At 44.2% G+C, this 20,839-nt stretch overlaps 2 protein-coding genes across 3 annotated transcripts; one reads left to right on the forward strand and one right to left on the reverse strand.

Annotated features, from left to right (window-relative positions):
- Window positions 1-221: 221 nt before the first annotated feature.
- si:dkey-192p21.6 (uncharacterized protein LOC565246 homolog) lies at window positions 222-18,361 on the reverse strand. 2 transcript variants are annotated; one of them, XM_057047972.1, is made up of 18 exons: window positions 17,857-18,356; window positions 17,546-17,640; window positions 16,964-17,082; window positions 15,946-16,064; window positions 14,243-14,312; window positions 14,060-14,126; window positions 12,858-12,943; window positions 10,418-10,494; window positions 9,793-9,823; window positions 9,559-9,719; window positions 7,603-7,715; window positions 6,891-7,012; window positions 6,344-6,467; window positions 6,166-6,252; window positions 4,917-4,994; window positions 1,863-1,933; window positions 790-902; window positions 222-530 (listed from the first exon to the last, which is right to left on the reverse strand). In XM_057047972.1, exons 1-18 carry the CDS (start codon window positions 17,921-17,923, stop codon window positions 349-351), a joined length of 1,782 nt encoding a protein of 593 aa, XP_056903952.1. In that variant the 5' UTR covers window positions 17,924-18,356; the 3' UTR covers window positions 222-348. The 2 variants fall into 2 exon arrangements, with proteins under 2 accessions (XP_056903952.1, XP_056903953.1); XM_057047973.1 differs by lacking the exon at window positions 1,863-1,933 and having other exon boundaries at window positions 17,857-18,361.
- A 780-nt stretch (window positions 18,362-19,141) lies between these two features.
- pcbd1 (pterin-4 alpha-carbinolamine dehydratase/dimerization cofactor of hepatocyte nuclear factor 1 alpha) lies at window positions 19,142-20,773 on the forward strand. The gene is made up of 4 exons (XM_057047634.1): window positions 19,142-19,300; window positions 19,885-20,016; window positions 20,105-20,185; window positions 20,496-20,773. Exons 1-4 carry the CDS (start codon window positions 19,298-19,300, stop codon window positions 20,586-20,588), a joined length of 309 nt encoding a protein of 102 aa, XP_056903614.1. The 5' UTR covers window positions 19,142-19,297; the 3' UTR covers window positions 20,589-20,773.
- Window positions 20,774-20,839: the final 66 nt, after the last annotated feature.

The following is a 20,839-nucleotide window of genomic DNA, read 5'->3' on the forward strand; positions in this document are numbered from 1 at the left end:
GTACTGTCACCCGGACAGCAGATGGTACCGGTGTGCGCACAGAGGGGGAACAAGTGGCCATGGCAACAGTCTCATAATGGTTGGCCTGGTGTGTAGTGGAATCACTCAGTCCAATTTGCTAAGTACCGTGTCAGCACATGTGGCTTAATCAGTGTTTTTGCCGCACAAAACAAGTTGAATAACAAAAAAAATAAATGTAAAACAAAAACCCAAAACAGAGCTGCGCACACACACAGAGCATCCCTAAAACTGGATGGTGGTTTATTTAATCGGGATGAAGATGATTCAGATGGAAAAGGACAAATAATGCTGGATAATAAAAATACACAGAGAGATCTGTCTGCTGGTTTAAATCTTGAGGAAGAATTTCTTTCTATACAGCAGGTAAGATATAAGCAGCCACAGAGCCGTTCCGCACAGGCTCTGGAAGAGCCACTCCCAGTGGCTCTCCTGGAAGCGCATCATCCAGCTGAATGGGAAGTAGAAACCCAGCAGTGAGTGGCCAACATAGACCAGGATGGAGTTCATCCCTGAAGGGCAGCAGAGAAAAATGTTATCCACAAGCATGTTTCCGGGTTGGGAGCACAAGAAGCCTTCCAAATAAACCGGAATAATCTAAATATTTCAAATTGCAAAAAGAATAAACCAGAATAAAATAAATAAAATACAGGTGCAAATTGTATTTTTCCTGCTGGTATTTGAGTAAAAACATATAATTACTATTGATTTCAGGTTTTAACTCTGACCAACTACAGTCTGGAGAGCCTTCTGTGAGTGAATAAACAGTACCTGGATATAAAAATGGCTGTCCAGTCCACCATCCCTTCATATCAGTCACCAAATAAATGCCTGCCAGCAGCAGGAAGGAGAAGCAGCCCATGCAGGTCACATAAGACAGGGACCTGAAACACACCATCAGCAACAACAGATCAGCAACACCTCCCGGACCACAGCGTTTGGGCAGAAACAGAGTGATAGCGGTACAGCGTTTACAAGGGTGTAAAAAAACAGTCTGTCAATCTGCTGCCGTAAATAACGCCTGGTCCTCCGGAGCCAAGCCGACAGACCGCAGGAGAGTTTGCTGCATCACTGCGAAAGCGTCAGCGGCGGATCCTTGGCATGTGCCCCCCACTGGAGACGTGCCAGCCGCTCGTGTCCCGCCTGCTCCTGAGTGCAACAGTGTTTGATGTGATATCAGCTGGGCTAAAATGGTTGCCTCCTCCTTTCCTGCGGGGTTTTATAATCACAGTTGAAGTGGGGCCAAAAAGGGCTCTTGCCTCTGAGTTAATTACTTCGAGACATCCAGGCAGAGACTTGTACTCAAAAGCTCAATAACCTATCTACGATGAACTGCCTATAAAGGCCAAGGAGGTAATGGCCAAGGATGAGCAGGAGTCCCTGTGGAACATATGGAAGAATTTGCTTACACATCACAGATGAATCGGTGTTCTTCCTGCTGCAACGGAAAAAACACGAATCACATCTTATAGAGGTGATGTTTCAGTGAAGCTCGTGCACAACGAGAGAGCCGTGCACGGCTGCAGTCACGAGCGATCACCTCAAACAAGACGCAGGGATTCATCCCACAGAAAAGGACAACAAATCCATTTAACAGAGTTGTTATTATAGAGACACAAAGCTGGTGGAACAGGAGCACTTCTGTGTTCTTAACTGTTGGCTGTAAAGAAGAGTGATCACGGTTGGAGAGGCTCGGCAGTCCTGCAGGTGATTATTTACAGTTGTAGCTGTCGTTGGAGGTAAGTCCACGCATGTGTTAGAGGCCGTGATTTGTTCCTGCGGCTAACACGTCCTTTCTTTTGTGGAGAAAAGTGGCTGGATTTAGCGGGTCAGGAAGCACTTACCAAAGATTTTTATTGACAGGTATAAATCCTTCGTCTCGCGTGCACTTAGTAAGGATGGCTGCGGAGATTCCCTGAGGGGGGAAATGAAGCAGATTTCAAATCGATGGGCGATAAGCAAATACGGCGGATGGAGGGGGGCTGCTAACAATTCCAGGCCAAAAAATGAAGAGCGCGTCGTTCGCCTTTATCTGACCAGCAGCAGTAACAATATTTGATTTAGGAAAAGAGGTGAAATGTTGATTTTCAAAGCAAGTTTTAAAACAGCTTGGCTTGCAATTTTTTTTTAATATACTAAAAAATATTGGCATACGTTTAAAATGTGTCTATGAATTTGCCCAATCAGAGTTAAATAACACATAAATAAATAACAACATAAACCCATCTTAATGCTATATGGTCTATATTTCTCTGGTAAAAGGCTTATTTATTTTACCAGGATTAATCTTTAAAAACAGAAAGGAAACTATGAGCTCCCATGTGAGGCTGTGCTCAAGCTGTACGTCATCTGATGAAATAAACCCCTACATAACTTTATTTTCCTCATCTTTTCCACACGCAGGCATTGCTTTGGCTCTGGGAGGAGAATCTTGTGCTCCCCAGAACCCTGGCTGCTGGATCCCAGTCTAAACATGTCTGTATGGTGGATATCCATCATGTGTATAGATGACAGAATCGATGGTGTGGAAATAGCCTAGCCAGGACTGGATTGGGTCTCCAGGCTATCCAGGCAGCGGGATGTGGGATGGGGTTGGTATATAGGGCAATCGCTCAATTTCAATATCTCACATCTGTGGCCTGATCGTTGGATTTTAATTAACGGGGCCTGTTTATTCCAAGGAAGATGCACAGCTACCCCTGAATATCAATCCACCACAGGATTACCCTGAACTGTAGTTTGATCTAGCAATAATCTGTCATTTCGGGTTGATGATGAATCTGTGGCGCACAGTAATGTTCCCGTGGTTGGGCGTGTGCTGAAATGAGCCCCCATCCTCCCCCAAGGAGACCTGCTAAAGTCCAGAGCACATGTCTGATTCATCTCTGCTTTCTTCCTCCCTGCTGAGGCAAAACCATGTTACACAAGTCAATATAAAGAGCAGGCCAATCAGCAAAACTCATTTTTGTGTATCTGTTGTTGGTGAGAACACTTTATGCAACTAAAAATACACTTAGCTACTGAGAAGAATGTATGAGGGACCTTTACAGGCTGTAGTCATAGTCCACTCATAAACAAGGATCAATACGGACTCTTGTTCCTCCTCAACAAGTGTAATGTGAGAAAATCAATCATGTTTTATCTATTTCAGTTCAATTGAATTTTATGTTTGGATAGATCAATGGGGAGGGTTATGTGGGGGATGTGAAAGAAAAACATACGTTACTTTATCATCTGCTGCCTGAAGAGCAAAGTTAATGTCATTTGTTTCAACCCCAAACTCTCTGCATCACAATGGGACTCAATGATATTCAACAGCAGCAGACGAATGGAGACAGTTGTTGTTTAAGAAATGAGGCTAATTAGATGCCGCATTTTCACTTTCTCTCACCATATCTCTGCAAAACGCTTGACTCCCTGTATTGATTTGTCCTCTTCGGTCTAGACACAAACATCCCAACAAGAAGCACGTTAACACTCTCTCGCTTCCTGTTGTTGTGAAGACATTTGGTAAATATTGAACGGCATTTTTTTTTTCTCTAATCATTTCACGTTGCACTAAAGTGGTTAAAACGTTACAGTCAACATTTGGGGGGACTGCACCACATAAATCTTGCTAAATGAATTTTGCTAACATCACACCAGCAGTGCGTGCGCACACTCAGACTTTAGCAGCACAACTTTCCCATCTTTCTCTCCATCTCTCAGACCTCCAAAGTGCTGCTTCCCGAAATTTCAGCTCCACCACTGCATTAAACAGTGTAAACGTGGGTTTAAGGATATTTTTCATTTCACCAGCGTCTCAGTGATAATTATTGACCCTGAAATCCCCACATATTAACCGTCCAGGATAAATCTTTCATTGTGTATAGTGCCAGCTTAATCTCACTGATTATTGAGATGATAATAATCTAAACCTAAATTCCTTACATTTCAGCCATGGATGACAGTCGTGTATACATTGACCACTGTCTGGCTCCCTTTTCGTCCCCTTGCACAGTTAGATTTCAAAGGATGAGCGAAGCAGCCAGCTCCTCTAACTCCATCATCGCTCCAGGTCAAAGGACAGCCTGTTCAGGATGTCTGCCTGAGCGGCGGGCGGGCTCCTACTAACCTCCTTTTGCAAACAAGCCTCATGTCTGCAGCTTGGCGCTGTACATTTAAAAAGACAGTTGGCATGTAGGTTCAGCGAAGTCTGGATTGTTGTTTTGGGGGGACCGCTGCCCTCAATATCGTTAGAATTGACTAAAAGCCTCATGTCGCGGGTCTAGAAACGCAAAAAGAGCCGTCTCGTATAACACGGTGCTCCTCCCTGCGGGACTCATCCCCCCACTCAGAAGGAAAACGACGCCAGCCTGCCTGCTTTTGTGTTTCAAGACCACCCAGAACCACTGGTGAGAAAACAAGTGAGAGCCCGTGTTAAAATAATGGCCACTGTTCTGCCCAGACTCTGGTGATTGTTGTGGTCCAGCGACCATCAAGTGCTGTCGCTGCGTTTTCTGGGGGAAGCTCACCATGCATGAGCACCAATTAATCACACCTTCAGTTGCTACTGATTACAGTAGCCAGTAAATAATATCCACATCCCTTTTGATCAATAGGAGGTAATGCGTGTCCCCAGACGAGCCGTATACTCGTGTCTGCCCGGAAACGTAGCCGCACACGGATGTTGTTCAATCGTGCCGGGATGACACACATCCTCCACCAATTCCTGCTAATGAGTGGCCTCGGCGGCTGGGACTAATACCCCAGTGGTGGGAAGAGAAACGCACACCGGGGTTTGTCCCCAAGCTGAATAAAACCAGCAAGATCAGAGATGGTGAGGAGGAAGCAAATGTTATTCAAAGCGATGGGTCGTCTTGAGTTTTATCTTTCTGCATCTGCATGACGCAACGTACCAGGATGACGGCCCACAACAGGAATCGACAGAGGATGCGGACGTCGGCCCCCCTGTAGAAGAGGAGGATTTTTCCAGCCTGAGGGAAAGAAGGCAGATACGTACAGTCACCACAGCAGATCCATTCCTGGGATTACCAAGACTTGCTATATAAACCAACAACCTCCGGCGTGTCTGTGTGTTTGTCCTTGGGTAACTAAATCTGCCTGGGTTGTGGGTGACTGTGTCCCTGATGCGGCGGTCACATTTCTGCCCATCCAGATGTGGCGCATAAGTCGTCTGCAGCCTCTGATTAATTTGGTGATGATGAATGTGTCTCAGCTGAGGACATTAGCCTGGCAGAACACGCAGGAGGGCAGCGGACACCTGGCGTGTCGTCTAAGACGTGCTGACTGACGGGCTCAGAGCTAACCGCCCGCCGGGAATTAAGCAATGTGGCTGCTTTTGCGAGGCAGCTTCCCACAGTGCAAACGGTTAAAAGTGACAATCAACGTTGGAGGAGAGAAACTCGCCCCACTTTCCTGCAACACGTTGTCAAAAACAGAGGGCAGCTGTGCGCTCGCAAGGAGGTGGGAAAGTATTTTTCATTCAGTTTTCACTGAAATTCAAGGTGAACCCTGTTTACACTTCCAAATGTGAGCTTCTACTAACAATCCAGAAAGAGCTTTATTTAAAAAAAAAAAAGCATATGTATGTAATGTAATGTAAGATGCTTGGTGCCAAATAAATACTATTTATAGTGTTAGAATAAAGTGTTTTATATTAGAGGAGTCAGGAAAAACTGATACACATTAAAAAGTCCAACAATTATTTTCACTTTTATGCTACAGAGATATGACATATAGGGATTCACCAAAGTTCTAACGTCATTAATTTCTATGAATGATTCCTTAAACGAGCTCAATCTTTGTCAGCTCTGCAGCGGTTTGAGTCTGTTGAAATCATTGGATGGGAGATGAAGGGCTCCAACTGACTGGGGCTTCCCAGTTTGCTGCCAGTGGGAAAACAGGAAGAGCTGGAGACACGTAATGCGAGTGCGTACGTGTGTGCGTGTGTGTGTGTGTGTTTCATGTACTGTAATTTGGCTGTAGTGGTCCATGATTGTGCAGTAGTCGGTACAGCAGCTCAAATTATTGTGACTATATAATAGATTCTGGTTCGTCACATTGTTTCAGATTGCTGATGATTTTGTAGAATCTAACCAATCCATGGATAATTTGCAGCAATGTTTAAGAAATTCTTTATTTTACCTGCATTCCCAGGAATCCCATGACAATAGAGTTGACCGTCCCCAGAACCCCCTCTGGGTCAAAGGGCTGTGTGGTCTGATACATTTCCTGAAATAATGCAATTAAAAAAATGCAGAAATGAGCTTCTTCCACAACTTTAAAACACAATATCCATGGATATGCGTGATGGATAACTGACTTTGCACGTGGGATATCTGTACATGTTATCACCAAACATCCATCTGTCGATGTATCCTGCAGCGCCTCCAGTGCAGTTTGGGTAAAGACCATGGTCGCCGATTCCACCAGCACCTAAATAGCCACTGAAAAAAGGAAAGATTAATTAAATTGTACATTTAATTGCATTTTAACGTTGTAGATCATTAATATGTAACATAACACAGATATTAGGCAATTAACACTACAATTTCAAAGTCCCAATTTTAACATCGAGGCATAAAATTGGGGGGAAATGTGCAAAAATAGCAACAATGAGCAGAAGACTCAGAGCGAGGAAGATGGATCCTCTGCCTCCACCAGTCTTATTGCACATGACAGTCCAAGATTGGCTAATTATGCTCTCTGAAGCATACAGCACAGGCCCATAAATCATAACTGTTCACAACAGCAACACAAGGCGCGCGGGGCAACACCTCAGCAGATGGAGATGATGTCGGCGTGGACACTCCAGCAGGGGTGTCGGTCAACAGCCACGTTCAGCACCTAAGGAGGGGGCCTGAACTTACGTGGGACAGTCAGGCACAGGCATGAGGAAAGTGACACAGAGCCACAGAGTCTCCAGCAGGATGATAATCAGCCACTGTGGCCAGTAAACAACCACATCTTGGACAGAGCTCCACCAGCGATGCTGGAACACAGTAGAGAAACCTTGAGACACGTCTTCAAGTCCAAAGCTGCACGACTAAGATGGCACTCGCTCGTTTCCATCAGTGGTTTCCATCACACCAGTTTGCCAGACTAGACTGTCCGTGCTGTGTGATAAGGCTTCTTATTTAAATAATACAATAGCAGAAGTCTTATTTTAAGAATGTCCTTTCAACAAACGTGAACATGTCCCTTTGTTGTCCTTCATATATTGGACATCGCTATGCAATTATTGTGGCACGTTTTCACCTCAACTTAAATGTTGAATTGTCCTTTTACAGTCAATTTCCATATCTTCATTTGTGTTTAACTCTTAGCTAATGCTCTTACACTGTTAATTAGATGTTTTTTAATTGAATGCTGCTGAATTAATGTCTAAAAACCTTGATCTCCAGTTTTACTGACCCACAATTGTTTTGTTTCTCCCCTGATTTTCCACTGAAATGGGTCAAAGCAGAGGACAAAACACTTTTCAGTTTGGTTCAATTTTCATTTCTTCACCAAATCTCTCGCTCTCCTCTCTCCCGCTCATCAGATTAGAAAGACTACAGTGAAGCTGACAGAGCTGCTCACCTCTGTCAGTGAGATTTCTTTCTGGCCCCAGAAAGTCTGCAGGAGTGATAGAATGAAGTAGGTGAAGCCCAGACGCTGCAGGACTCCAGGAATCCTGAGCCAGGACCAGGACACTGGAACACAGATAACAGCAGCATGAACCCGCTAATAAAGACGCGTCTGCAGAGCGAAGGTAGACACCTCCATGTCAAGCTAGTTCTGCTGAACTGTGCCAACAATTAGCCAGGACATCGATTATATTGAGTGTGGGGTTGTCCTCTTAATCATCCAGCAAATACTGCCTCCTGAAGGGGGTGATGGACAGAGCGGCACACTGGGAGATGTTGTCAGGCTTCAGGATATGGAAATGTAAAGAATGTGGGAAGCTAAGCAATGATTCCCCGTTATCTCTCACCCTCCACAAAGTGGAGAGGACAGGGTTGGTGGATTGTTGAGAGATTGATGTTAATCTACACATTTAGTTAATTGGAAAGCGCTCTGCTGCACAAAAGTGCTGTAAAAATGGCGCAATCCCGATCGTTGATCTGTGTAAATCAAATAAGAGGAGGAAATCTCTGCTTTGACAGGGGAAGAAGAAGCTCTTAATCGTGACACGTCTGTAAAATCTGCTTCCATGATCACATCTGCAACAAAAAGTCCTTTAACTAAAAATCCACCCTGTAAGGTCAGAGCACAAAGGTAGACCAGAGGAAGGTCTCACAGCCACGCGACCTAACACATCAGTTCACGCTGTTTTGGTTTTTAACTGAAGCCTTTTTCAATGTTAGAAAATCATTTAGGAAGCAAATGTGGCTGCTGCCTGCCTCCCATCTCGTAGCGCTTCCGGAGATACATTAACCAAAACGATGATTGTATGAAGGAGGTGAGCGCAGCTGCGTAAAGCCATTAGGAAACCAGCGGAGACAGAATATACTTTAAAAGCAAATGTCTGGCTTTTCATTTGACCAAAATTTCCCTCCGTCTCCTTCACTTGAAAACCCAATCTAATAAACAATAGTCCAGCTTTAACAGAATACAGTTAATATAGGAGAAACTGATGAGTGTGGACCGTCACGTGGAGCGGAAGGAGCTCTGAACACTCCTTAGATTGCAGGAGTAAAATCAACACACCGTTGATCTCACAGGTTAACGCCTTTTGTTCCATCTGACCTCAAAGTGATTTAATGTGTTGAGCTGAAACGGTTCCATCGTCCGATTATGCATAAACCCTGGTCCTGAACTGCCGAGGACGTCCTTGGAGACGAGCGGGCAAAGCTGCTGCTCGTGGTAAAAGCGGCAGTGTTGTTCTGGTCAACGCCGGCGGCAGCAGCTGCTGACGGCTGTAACACTATCTGTTTGTAATTGTCCATTACCAGGGTGGTTGTTTTTGCTCAATCTCCCTCCTGTTAACCATCCCCTGGCGCTGGATTTTGAGACTGGGCACACAATAACAATATTTTTGTTAACCCGGTTACGCCTGCATCACCACAGGAAAGTCCATTAGCGCCTGGGAGGGCTAATGTGCGAAGGGAGGCCTGCTCATCCCCAGGTGGGTGATGAAAAGAGGGGCGTTTAGCCTGCTTTGCCTCCAAACCTGACAATGCAGCTCTGGGTTTACCATTCATTTTGATCTAAACACATCACCTGTATTTTAGTAACGTGTCCTCAAGCCAACGACGCAACACTCCACAGATGGATAAACAGGTGGGTTCTTTTTATGATCCATAAAACAAATGATAAAATTGTCAGAAAATTGTTGAATGTGAACATGTTTGTTGTTCCAAAGCTGCATTTCCCAGCTGAACCGGTGCATTAGCGTCAGAAAAAAAACCCCCAAAAAAACGCTGCCGCACTCGCTGTTGTGCCGCTTTGGCGTGTGTAATTAGGAGACATTATCAGGGAGGCCATAGCCTTTGTTTTCAGAACTCCCACTGCAGAAAGAGTCTGTTCAAAATAACCATCCTGGGTTCCACCTACATGGGCCGTCTCGTGGAGAATAGTTGAGGAAGCAGAAGCCCAGCATGAGGAGAACGCCCGTTCTCCAGGTGATCTTACGCAGCAGCTGCAGGCGTCGTACTCGCCTCCTCTGCATGGATCTGAAAGCCAACACCACCGACGTCCCGATGATGAAGACAAACCTGGGGAAAACGCTGAGTAAACTGAATATATACAGTAAATTGTGATTAATAACTCGTGGAAATGGTGTCCTACCATGGCATGACCAGATCTGCTACAGTTAGACCTGAAACAGGACAAAGTTTTACGCCATTAAACCAGCACTTGAGTTCCGTTTTTTTCCCTTTTATTATCAGACTTTTCTAGTTTTTGCCATCCAGCATTCACCATGCGAGAACCTTAAAAAGCCGCTTCCATCATTAACTTCCAATTTCCAAAAGGTGTGATTAATAAATATCTCCCCTCCTCTGACAGTTTTGGACCAGCTGCAGAGAAGATTAATCAAACTACCCCTGGAATCGATACATTTAATCAGGGAAAATCTTTTTTTTTTGTTCCTTTGTACACATTAAGAGTCTCAGTCATTTGCTGCCTCCCTCTTATTGTCTCTGAGCGTCAGTTTAAACACGCGTGCCACCTTCTTTCCATTACCTTCCTGGTTGTTAATAACCATTAAAAATCTATAACTCATGTCTTTAAGTTGTTTTTTTTATGAGGAATGGCTTCCTGTGGGTGTGGATTTGACATTTATCATAACTAGCAAATCGCTTGTGAGCTCTTCAAAAAACACCCTCACCCATACATTTAGATTTACATGTAGTACAGTTCAATTAGTCCTAAAATTCTTGCAAATCCTTAAAAAGGTACATATTTGCCTCACCGTTCCATGGAGCATGCTGAAAGAACCAGTAGCCTCCTCCACCATAGTTCACAAAAACCATCACCGTCAAGGCAAACCTGGACGCACGATAAAATGAGCTTTCAACTGCATCAGAATATTGTCTGAAAATGTACCTTAAAACATGAATGAATGAATTATTTCCTATGTGAAGAACTGATTGCCTCCTAAATAACACCTCTGGAATATCATTAAGTGTTGGATTGAAGTATAAGTGCGGTGGGGCGGGGCTCGTCTGCTGTCACCCTCTAAATGCGAGGTAATGCAGCCTAAGCATTATGAATCACTCAGGAAATGAACACTTGTCCTCTGAATCTCCTCGAGCAGCAGTGCTGACTAAAGACTTTGCATCTAATATATGATACACTTTATGCCTCAGCAGCGGCCTGGCCTGCTGCAGAACAGCAGGCGCTAACCCTAGCTGGAGGAAACGCCGGGAGAAAGACTTTGGCCACTGCCTCATCAAGTTTTGGTGGATTAATGACATTTGCTCCCAGGCGCTATCCCTCCATCCTCCTCCTCGCTTATGATGCATGTGCACTTTAACTGCAGCGATGCAGAAATATCATCCAGAAAGAACGAGTTTAAAGAAAACGATGGTCTGATAAGGGGCGCGCTATCTTTCTCCGCCTGCTCTTGTTTTCCTGCTTAAATTCAATTGAAAAGGCCATTACGGCTCTTTTAGGTCCAACCTGCTGATACGAGATTTTAATCGGACGCTATCGTCTCAAAAGGGCTATTAAAGCGGAGTAAATCCTGCTGCACGCGCTCATAATTTCTTTCTCTCACACACACATGCACACACTGCTGTAAATTACATCCATTAGCCACCATAGTGACAAAAAGACCTTGAATGTACCTTTATTAGACCAGTATCAGCTGCATCCTCTTGCATCAGGACCTGTTTTCTGTATCTTTACAGATACAAAACTACAGCAGATGAAAGACTTTGTTCAGGAGGGAACTATTTATCTTCCATCTAAGTATTAAAAACTGGTGTATTCAACGAGTAACTATAGCAAATGTTCCTTTAATGTTGCCGCAAAGTAATGAAAGCTAAGATCCAGGTTGACGAATAACTGCCATGGATATTTGCCACTTTCTCTAAATCTTTATTTATGCCATAAAGCTAACAGCTCACAGATGTCCTTCTTGCAGGATCTTCTCATGGCTTTCAGTCATGGTTTGAATTTCTGTGTGACTCCTCAGAAAGTTAACGTTGCATCCTGCATTATTTAACGTGTAGTTGGACTCCATCATTAAAGAGTATTGAGTTACCAGCGTTGCTGGACGCGTCAAGTGCACCAGTGGATATTGTAGCCATAATAAACTTCAACATCAGTAGAAATTCCAAGGATTTTTTTTCCTTGAGAAAGTAAATCAGTTGAAATAAATGCTGCTGCAGTCAAAATATGGAATAATTCAGCCACCTGGCACTACAGTCTTCTTCTATTATTGTTATTAACTGTGTTGTAAAGCAAAGCTAACGACTGACAGTGCAACTTTTCCCCTGGAAGGAGAACAGCGGGAGGCTTTTAGCAGCGCTACCCAAAATTAAAATCCAAAATCCTTTTAAAAGAATGAACGTGCGCGCCAAGTCGACAGTTCTCTGTATATCATGTCAGTCGGAGTGTGAGTGACTGTGAAAAAACTGTGAGTAGAGGAAAAGCCTCAAGAGCTCATGGCAGATGGATGATGTCCCTGTGTTGTGTAAAAAGTTACTTATCAGAGCCATGGATCATAAATCGGGAAGGGGGTTGACAGTGTTAATCTGGTGCTGGGAGGCACAGTTTTATCAACCGTGTTGTCAGGTGGGTAGCGTGTCCTCTACAACCAAACGAAATATCAATAACACACAAATAATATCTCCGCACAGCCAGAGATATTATCATGTTTTTTCTGTAAGTGTTTGATAGTCTTGTTAGATGTCTTTAGATGATGGTCCCTGCTGCAGAATGGACCAGTTGTGTGCTGAAGCTGCCTCCGTGCGGCTGGATTTCCTCTCACTAGGCTGGAGATCTATGACCCGGTGGATATGTGCTGATATGTTGATGGTATTATTACGTCAATTATTTGACTACAAGGAGGTCACAGCCACACCAGCATCCTGTTTCCAGAGAGGCGTGCTTTGTGTCTAACCCCAGGCCACAATTAAGAGGAGCAGGGAGCCCAGATTCAATCACATGCATCACTCTTGTCCAACAGAAACGCACTGTTCCGGGGGAAACGCATATCAGAAACCATGCCCAAAGCCATCCCGTCCGATAACAAAAGGTTTGGGGGGAGCCTGTGGCCAGACTGTGACCCCTGTAATCATTCATTACGCTGGAACTGGAGATCTTCATCATGCCTGAGATGGCTCTGAAAAGGATCAGCGTAAACAGGACACATGGGCCCGATGAGGAGAACGCTTGTCACATACCCTCGGAACGTGTCCAGAGAGAGCAGACGCTTGGGTCGCTGTTTGCCGCTTATTTCTTCTTCTTCCTCACATGTTGGAGTTGTGTCCTGGAGGAGAAAAACAACAACGGCACAGAATCACAATCTTTGGCTTTTCGGTCGTGGCGGGGGGGTCGAATAAGGTTGGATGTTAACTCAATAACTCGCTAATAATGACTAATGATCATTTCCACAATAGCTTCTCTTTGTTGACAACATTAGCCAACATTAGCATTATGGGATGGATGGATGGATGGATGGATGGATGGATGGATGGATGGATGGATGGATGGACGAACGGATGGATGGATGGATGGATGGATGGATGATGGATGGATGGATGGATGGATGACAGATGGATGGATGGATAGATGGACGGACGGACGGACGGACGGACGGACGGACGGACGGACGACGGACGGACGGACGGACGAACGGATGGATGGATGGATGGATGGATGGGTGGGTGGGTGGGTCAATGGACGGACAGACGGACAGGCAGGCAGGCAGGCAGACAGACAGACAGGCAGGCAGGCAGGCAGACAGACAGACGTGTCCTGGGTCATTCTCTGCTGCGGTGCCTTGTTTTCTGACGCTCTGTGAAGGCAGCACTGAGAGGACTCTGGCCTGTTGCCCCCCCAGTTGGATTAGTCTGACTCTTTGGCCCCGGTGCCGCAGTTTAAAGAGCCAGAGCAGGAAGACACCAGCACTAATACGTTATGATGGATCTGCATGCCGTCCGTGCAGCGTGAGGAAGACAGAGACTCACTTACTCGGAGGGAACAAAAGGAGTCATTGACGCACACTAAGAACACACAGTGGTTCCTGCCAACAGGCAACATGATTTGGACGTTGCAGCGCTCCATTAATTCTGTCTAAGTCTGCAGTACAATTGGCTCCGCTAACATTTGTATCAATCATTGTGTTAGTGTCTCCCAAATGGCTGGAAGACTGCAGCTTCAGAGCAATTTTGGTACGGATGTATCTGGTTCTGTGGTTGGCAACAACAAAAACAACAACAACAACTAATAGAAAAAGAATAATAATACTGCTTTGTTGCACTAATTTGATGAAAATCCTTTGATCAGTGTCAAGACTGACTGATTTAATCTGTCACATCCTGGTGCCGTTCTACTTTCCAAAATATGAATCTAATGCATTCATCGGTGGCAGTATTTTACTTACATTGTCCAGGGAGTACCGGGGGGCTTGGCAGCAAATGGTCCTCATAAATTTTGATGTGGAGCGCTTCCTGTAAATGGGACAAGAGTTTTGAGGAGCCAAGTTTGGATGGACGTCTGATCGCTGCAGGATGGTCGTTTTACGTATCATTTAAAAAAAAAAAAATAAAAAAAAGCATATGCGTACCTATATATGATGGGTACCACAACAAATGAGACAGCAATCAAAGCCAGGGACAGAGCAGCTGCCAGAAGAGCTGGAAAATAAGAAAATACCGGGGAATCATCAGCGCATCAACATAATTTACAGTCTGTATCGATGATGTTCTAAAGTTCATCAGAGTAGGGTCTGAGCCACCATAGTGCAGCACCAAATGTCTGATTGTCCTGCTTCCTGTTTGTCCCCTGCGGCTCTCCGTCACTCAGCCGGTGTCAAAGGGTATCCCTCAAGTGTCAAACAACAAGCAAATGGAAAACAACATCGCTGATCCATCAATTTATCTCAATCATGCTGGGAAACGTAAGCCTGCAGCCATTTGAAAAGGAAAATAGGAGAGGCTACACTGGGCCGAGGGAGCAGGGTCAGGATGGGGTTCACAGTACATCAGCTCACAAACCCAGCAGACAGGTAAACAGAATCTGTTCTGAATCACCTATAAATGTAGATTCACTGATGATGGAACCAAACAATATCTTGTTTCATGTAGATAAAAGAGGATAAACACATCTGCCACATGCATCTTGTCACAAAATTGCGAGGAAATGCCACATTACTGCTCACCCATCAACTCCTGCTAATCAGAAGCATATTTTACGGCAACATTGTGAAAAAAAACAAACCAACAAGGACTCAGGAGATGCATCAAAGTACAGGAGATACGAGAAAAAAAGCTAACCAAAATAAGCCACTTTATCCCGAATCCACTGGAAAGAAACACTGGCCACGTTATAAGATAATACATCACAACAGAAGCTCTATTAATTACAGTCAGGATACAGAATTAACGCAGGCGTTTTAAAGCCAATCTGATTAGCTTCAGAACATCAATATGATTTCCAAAATTAAATAAGAAACACTTTGTGGTGGTCAATATGTGGAATTGTTTGTAAGGATGAAGTTCTCTGCAGGTGACTTGCGGTTTGTGGTACAAATCAGAATACAGTACTAACACAATTAAAGAGTGGATCTGGTAGCAACTGCAGGGGAACGTCGAAGAATACCAGCCGGCGGATGATCTCATGAAGCCCCGCAGACAATCAATGCGAGACGCCGAAGTAAACTTTGAAATTCCCCAATAGAGCAGCTCCAACCTGTCTTCAGCTGCTGACCAGACCAGTACTTAAGCTAAGCAAGTCCTGTGGGGAGCTAGCGTAATCACCGGTCTGTAGAGCTAATGGAAGCTCATCATAGTGGGAGGGATGCAGTCACACTGACCGTATATCTGCTTGGATAATGGCTACTTGCCCTTAAAAGTCTGATCTACAACATAATCTGCAATATTGTTAAGTAGAGTGTACATTATGGAGAGTGACGCTTTCAAAATCCCATTATGCACTAATCCTTCCACACTCCCTAATGTATTTCCCACAATCCTCTGCGCAGAGCCAGTCCTTTAAGACAAACAAAAAAAGCTTGTCTTTTATCCCCTTTTGAAGACAGCATGTCTCATCTGATCAATACGCATCATGTCCCGGGGGACAGACGGGGTAGGACGCAGAGGGGCCGAGTGATTTTTGCTTCCTTTCTTCTCTTTACTGACTCAATTAAACAGAGAGTGGATCAAAGGTTTGGCCCGAGCGTGCTGTGGACACGTGTTCCTCTGCTGTCAATGCACAGTCACGCTGCCCTACGGCAACGACTAATCACTCACGTTCTTCATCGATACTTACGCAAGGAAACATTGTTTGGAGTTTGGTCAACAGTGTGAGTGCAGCTGGGGTTTGTGGTGGACTTTGGTATCCGGATCCAAACACTGTAGCGACCATTTTCTTCATACGTCTGACTCCATCTGCATCCAAAACAAGAATATATATACAGAGAGGAAGCCACACACATCCAGTAAAAGCACATAAAGTCTCTCTGAGGTGGTATTTCATCAGAAGCCTACATTTATTGCCTTTTCCCCCTTGACTACTTTTGCTCTTTCACTCTTGACCTAACAGTTAAAAAGAAGCTCTTCCCATCCTCCAGCTGACAGGTTAACGATCCACCTGAAGCTCAGGAGCGCCCCCCAGCGGCTGTGGATATGAAGTGCAGCTCTTTGTGTTTCTCCCATTTCAGGGCACCAAAAGTGTGCATTATATGTTCACATTGATCCACTGTGGGGGGTGACATACTAGCTATCAGCTGGTGTTTTTTTAAAAGGTGAAGGAGAAATCGATAGTCTGGATAGTCTGTTTAGAGACCTCAGCACTGATCTATAGGCAGACAAACACTTTAAGTAGGGAGCGTTACAGGCTGGAAACTCGTCATGTGAAGTCACAGGTGACCCCCCACCCCCAACATAAAGTGGAACTCCTCGAGTTGTTTCAGGGGTGATTGTTTATACAAACGGGGGCTGTCTCTCCCAGTTAGCATCCCCAGCGCAACACACACACGGACACACGGCTTGAAAGATCTAATGAGCCCATTTCATCAATATTAGAATGTCAGGTCTTATGAACACCAAAAAGACTCCGGATCAATAACCAGCGAGGTACTTTAAGGGAGGGCATCGCTCGGGCACAGAAGGCAGGCCAGGATTACTCCCCCAGCCCTGTAAATAATCCCTCAGACTGCCGATGTCATCACTGGATGCCTCCGCATCCCATTATGTCTGGAAACAAAAGCGTTCCAGTGCACCGGATAAACAGGAACAAACAAGAACGAAATCCAAACCTTACCAGAGGACTGAAAGTCATTTGTCACCTGCAGATGGTCGTATTTCTGTCCAGTGACTCCACACGAATGTGAAGTGTGAATTTAGTGCTGATCACCACGGACGCATTGTTGTTGGGCTTCACTGTGGTCAGATGCTGGTACACACACTGGGAAGAAAAGCCAAAGGGTTAAAAAACATTTCTGGTGTTAAAAATAATAAATGTATTAGTAATTATGTAAACATTTGCACGCAAAGATTTTTATGGACTCTGGTTTGCATGGTTGCCATGGTAAACCTTCCAATCCAGGGAATTTTGGAAACTTTAATCTGTAAAATGATTAAATGAATCTAGTGCCTCCAACAATAAAGTGGAAATATAAAGTAGCGCTAGTAGAATATACTCTGGTGAAGTCAAAGTATCCATAGTTTGAGTAAATCTATTATTAGGTTGAATAAATGTGAAGAATCTGGTGTGAATAAACCAATAAAGTAAAATTCAAGGAAATCTTTCAAGCAATACAAGAACTTTATTTATGCTTTTGCGCAAGAAGTTGAGAATACCTTGGAAATAAAGTCTTAGTATTTAAAATGAATACATAAAATAGAGAGGAGATGTATGTATTATTTACCTTATAGCAGTAATCTGAGGTGTAAAAGACTTGAACGTTTTGGGTGAGCTGGTTCTGTATGGTTAGCAGCGCCTGGTCCACTCTCAGATCAGGTTCTAAAAAAGCCCAAACCAACAATTATAACACAACAAAAAGCTGTTTTTCATCACCGGCATATGATTTCAGCGCTGGCTGGTTGTCTACTTTAACATTTTCCACATTGATTGCAGAGGCGTGACCTTCGCAACATAACTTTCCCGCCTCCAGGACAGTTTGAAATCTTGCCATGAAAAGGCGGATCACTCACAAATCCCCGAGAAAGCGGCTCTCACCTGCATGGCTGCAGGTTAGCAGGATTAAGAGAGTCAGGCTTGTGTGTAGCAGTCTCCCGGGCTCCATGTTCCTCTTGTAAACAAGCGAGGCCACTGCTCATCTTTACAACGCAAAATAAAAAGCGGTCAAAGGTCGGACTGCTTGGATGACTGTTTTCCTTGATATGATCAGATCACAGAGACGATAACACTAAATGATGATGCATCATGTTGCAAATGTACACAGTGAGCAATGAGCAGTGGATTCTGTTTTTATTCCCATTTAAGCTTTAAAGGCCTTAAAGACCCGAGGAACTGTGTTGTTGGCTGTCCCAGAGCAAACTGTTCTAAACAAATGTGTGGACAAATACAGATTTGCATGTCCTTTTTTTTTTTTGGAGTTGTCGTGTTTCTAAGAGCAGATTAGGCTTGAAATTGTATTTTGTGTGAACTGTTCCTTTAATCAATTGTAGGGAACAGTCAGAAGTGATCAAATAACAGGTTCTACTACTCTCTATCAGCTTCTATTTTGACTATGCTTTGAAGTTAGTAGTTCCAGGCCACAATATTGCACTTACACACATCCTTCAAACAGGATGTAGGTATGTATTTGCAATACATACATGTATGTACGTGTATAAATATATATATATATATATTTTTAATTACATATTCCCATAAAAACCTTGGGTGCAGCACATCTTTTGCTTGGAAAATTACAGATAATAAGGGCTCTTGCTCAGTGGGTGAATTTTGTTATCATCCAAAGTGATTTTAAACCAAAAGGACACTATTTTCCTGCACTCTGAGGTCTGGAAACCTTTAACAGGACTCGGTGATGCCTTCAAACCTGCTGGCACACTCTAATCTAATGTCCCGATCCTATATCCCAGCATGCTTTTCTTTTACAGCAGCGTCAACAAAAGCACCTTTCTCATTTCCTCACCCGGCCAACTGTTAAAATCTCATCTGATTTCACCTCCTCCAACTCTCACTTCATTAACCACTTCATTTTCCTGAGCATTCACTGTAACAGATGACTTCACTGGGGCAACGTCCCAGGAGCGGCTCATTAACCTTTGACCCTCGCTCAGCTTTAGATCAGAGCTTCTCTAAAAGTCTGCGGTCTTCTTTAGACTTCATTAATAGCAGATGTAGACTTTTGAGGTTTTATCATGGCTGGATGTGTAATACAAACTGAATTATTAAAGACCTTAAAGATTATTGTTGTGGCCAGTGCCCAGTATCAACGGCAGATAATCCTCTTTGCAATAAAAATGGTGCCTTGTGTATCGGTGAGGATTTCTGCTCAGGCTTCTGGAGGGGCAGCTAAGCGGGGACCTGCCGCTCTTGTGTCAAATGATTCTGCCCCAGCTGCTCTTGCTTGCTGCCACATTAGGTTCTGCCTCTGTGCAACAGGAGGGAGCTGGAAAACCTCTCTGCATGAAAACACTCTGCAAACATGGTGAGTACACAAACCTTGCAGTGTGTTTGTCAGTTAAACACACGCATGTTCCATTCAGTCACTAATGTTTTACTACAAATGTTCAGATAGAGCTTAAATGCATAATTAAGATCATGATTTTGCAGGGATTTTATGTGTGTCTGTGGGTCTGGGTGCTGCCTGGTTGCTTCACTGATAAAGCAGATTAGAGCGTTGCTATGATACCTGTGGATGTCACTGGCTTTGACTGGACATAACCTTCGAGGTTACAAAATATTGTTAGAGTGTAATATTATTATCGGCGGTGACTGCTAGGAGTAGTTGCCAATCTAGTTTGGACTGCAGTGGGCCCCCCTGAAGCTGAATAAGTTGACTTTGGATTCACATGACTTTGTCATGTGTCAACCAAAGGACCAAAAAGGAAAATAAAAAAGGGAGAGGCTCCGCCCCTTTCCCTTCCCCCCCAGCTACCTTTGAACTGACAGGTTTTTAAGCCAAGAATGCAGCCTCTCATTGTTTCCAGATGGGATCCAATGCAACCAATGGGAGCATGTATTGGTGGAGCTGCCCACTCTCAGACCCGCTGCTCTGCTCTCTCCCATCAGGCCGGTAAAATCCAGAGTCTGACAGAGGAGGAGAGGGCCCATCTGCTGCCCCTGCTACACAACGCTCAGTGGGTGGAGGTCGTGGGCCGAGATGCCATTTACAAAGAATTCATCTTTAAAGACTTCAACCAGGTTCCATAACATGACAGCATTCAAACCAGGGGACCGGTTGGCCTCAGGCGGCCCCCGTGTGATATGAACGATGTTTTATTCCCTTTAGGCCTTTGGTTTCATGTCCAGAGTAGCCCTACAAGCAGAAAAGATGGACCATCACCCTGAGTGGTTCAATGTCTATAATAAGGTACGAAGCAGCGATATTGACTCATGCAAAGGTAAATGCAAAGAACAGCATCTCCATCCATCTTAAATTTTAATAAAAATGCAGAGATGCTCTCATCATTGAGAAAAAAACACTTGGTTATAAGATTATCATCATCAGTTAGGTTATTATATTCTTAAAAGGCTGTAATTTATTATGTGGTGGTGAATATCATCCTTGCATCACCAGTAGTGAAGGCTGATTGTCTGATTTGGGGTTGAACTCTGACCTTCACATTCTCTAGGTTAACACCTACATCAAAGATTATGTTACGTTAACCTTTGTTCTCCAGGTCCAGATCACTCTCAGCACTCACGACTGTGGGGGGTTATCCCAGCGCGATATCACCATGGCTACCTTTATGGATCAGGCGTCACTGATGTGAGCAACATACGGTCTTACAGATCACATCAACAGTGAAGGTCAAATGCTAAAATGTCACTAAATGCTGAGCTTTAGTCATTCCAGAAGTCAGAATGTGAGTTTTATGTCTAAAATGTGGTTGGGTGTGTTTATGTGCTGATGCTTGAACCTGAAACATGAGTTTAATAAAGAGAAAATAAACGACCAGTCGATGTTTACACGTTAAAATCAGTTTGCTGCCTTACAAACTCTTCAGGTTGTTATTGCAATCAC

The sequence above is a fragment of the Takifugu flavidus genome, chromosome 11 (assembly GCF_003711565.1).
Source record: "Takifugu flavidus isolate HTHZ2018 chromosome 11, ASM371156v2, whole genome shotgun sequence".
Taxonomy (NCBI): domain Eukaryota; kingdom Metazoa; phylum Chordata; class Actinopteri; order Tetraodontiformes; family Tetraodontidae; genus Takifugu; species Takifugu flavidus.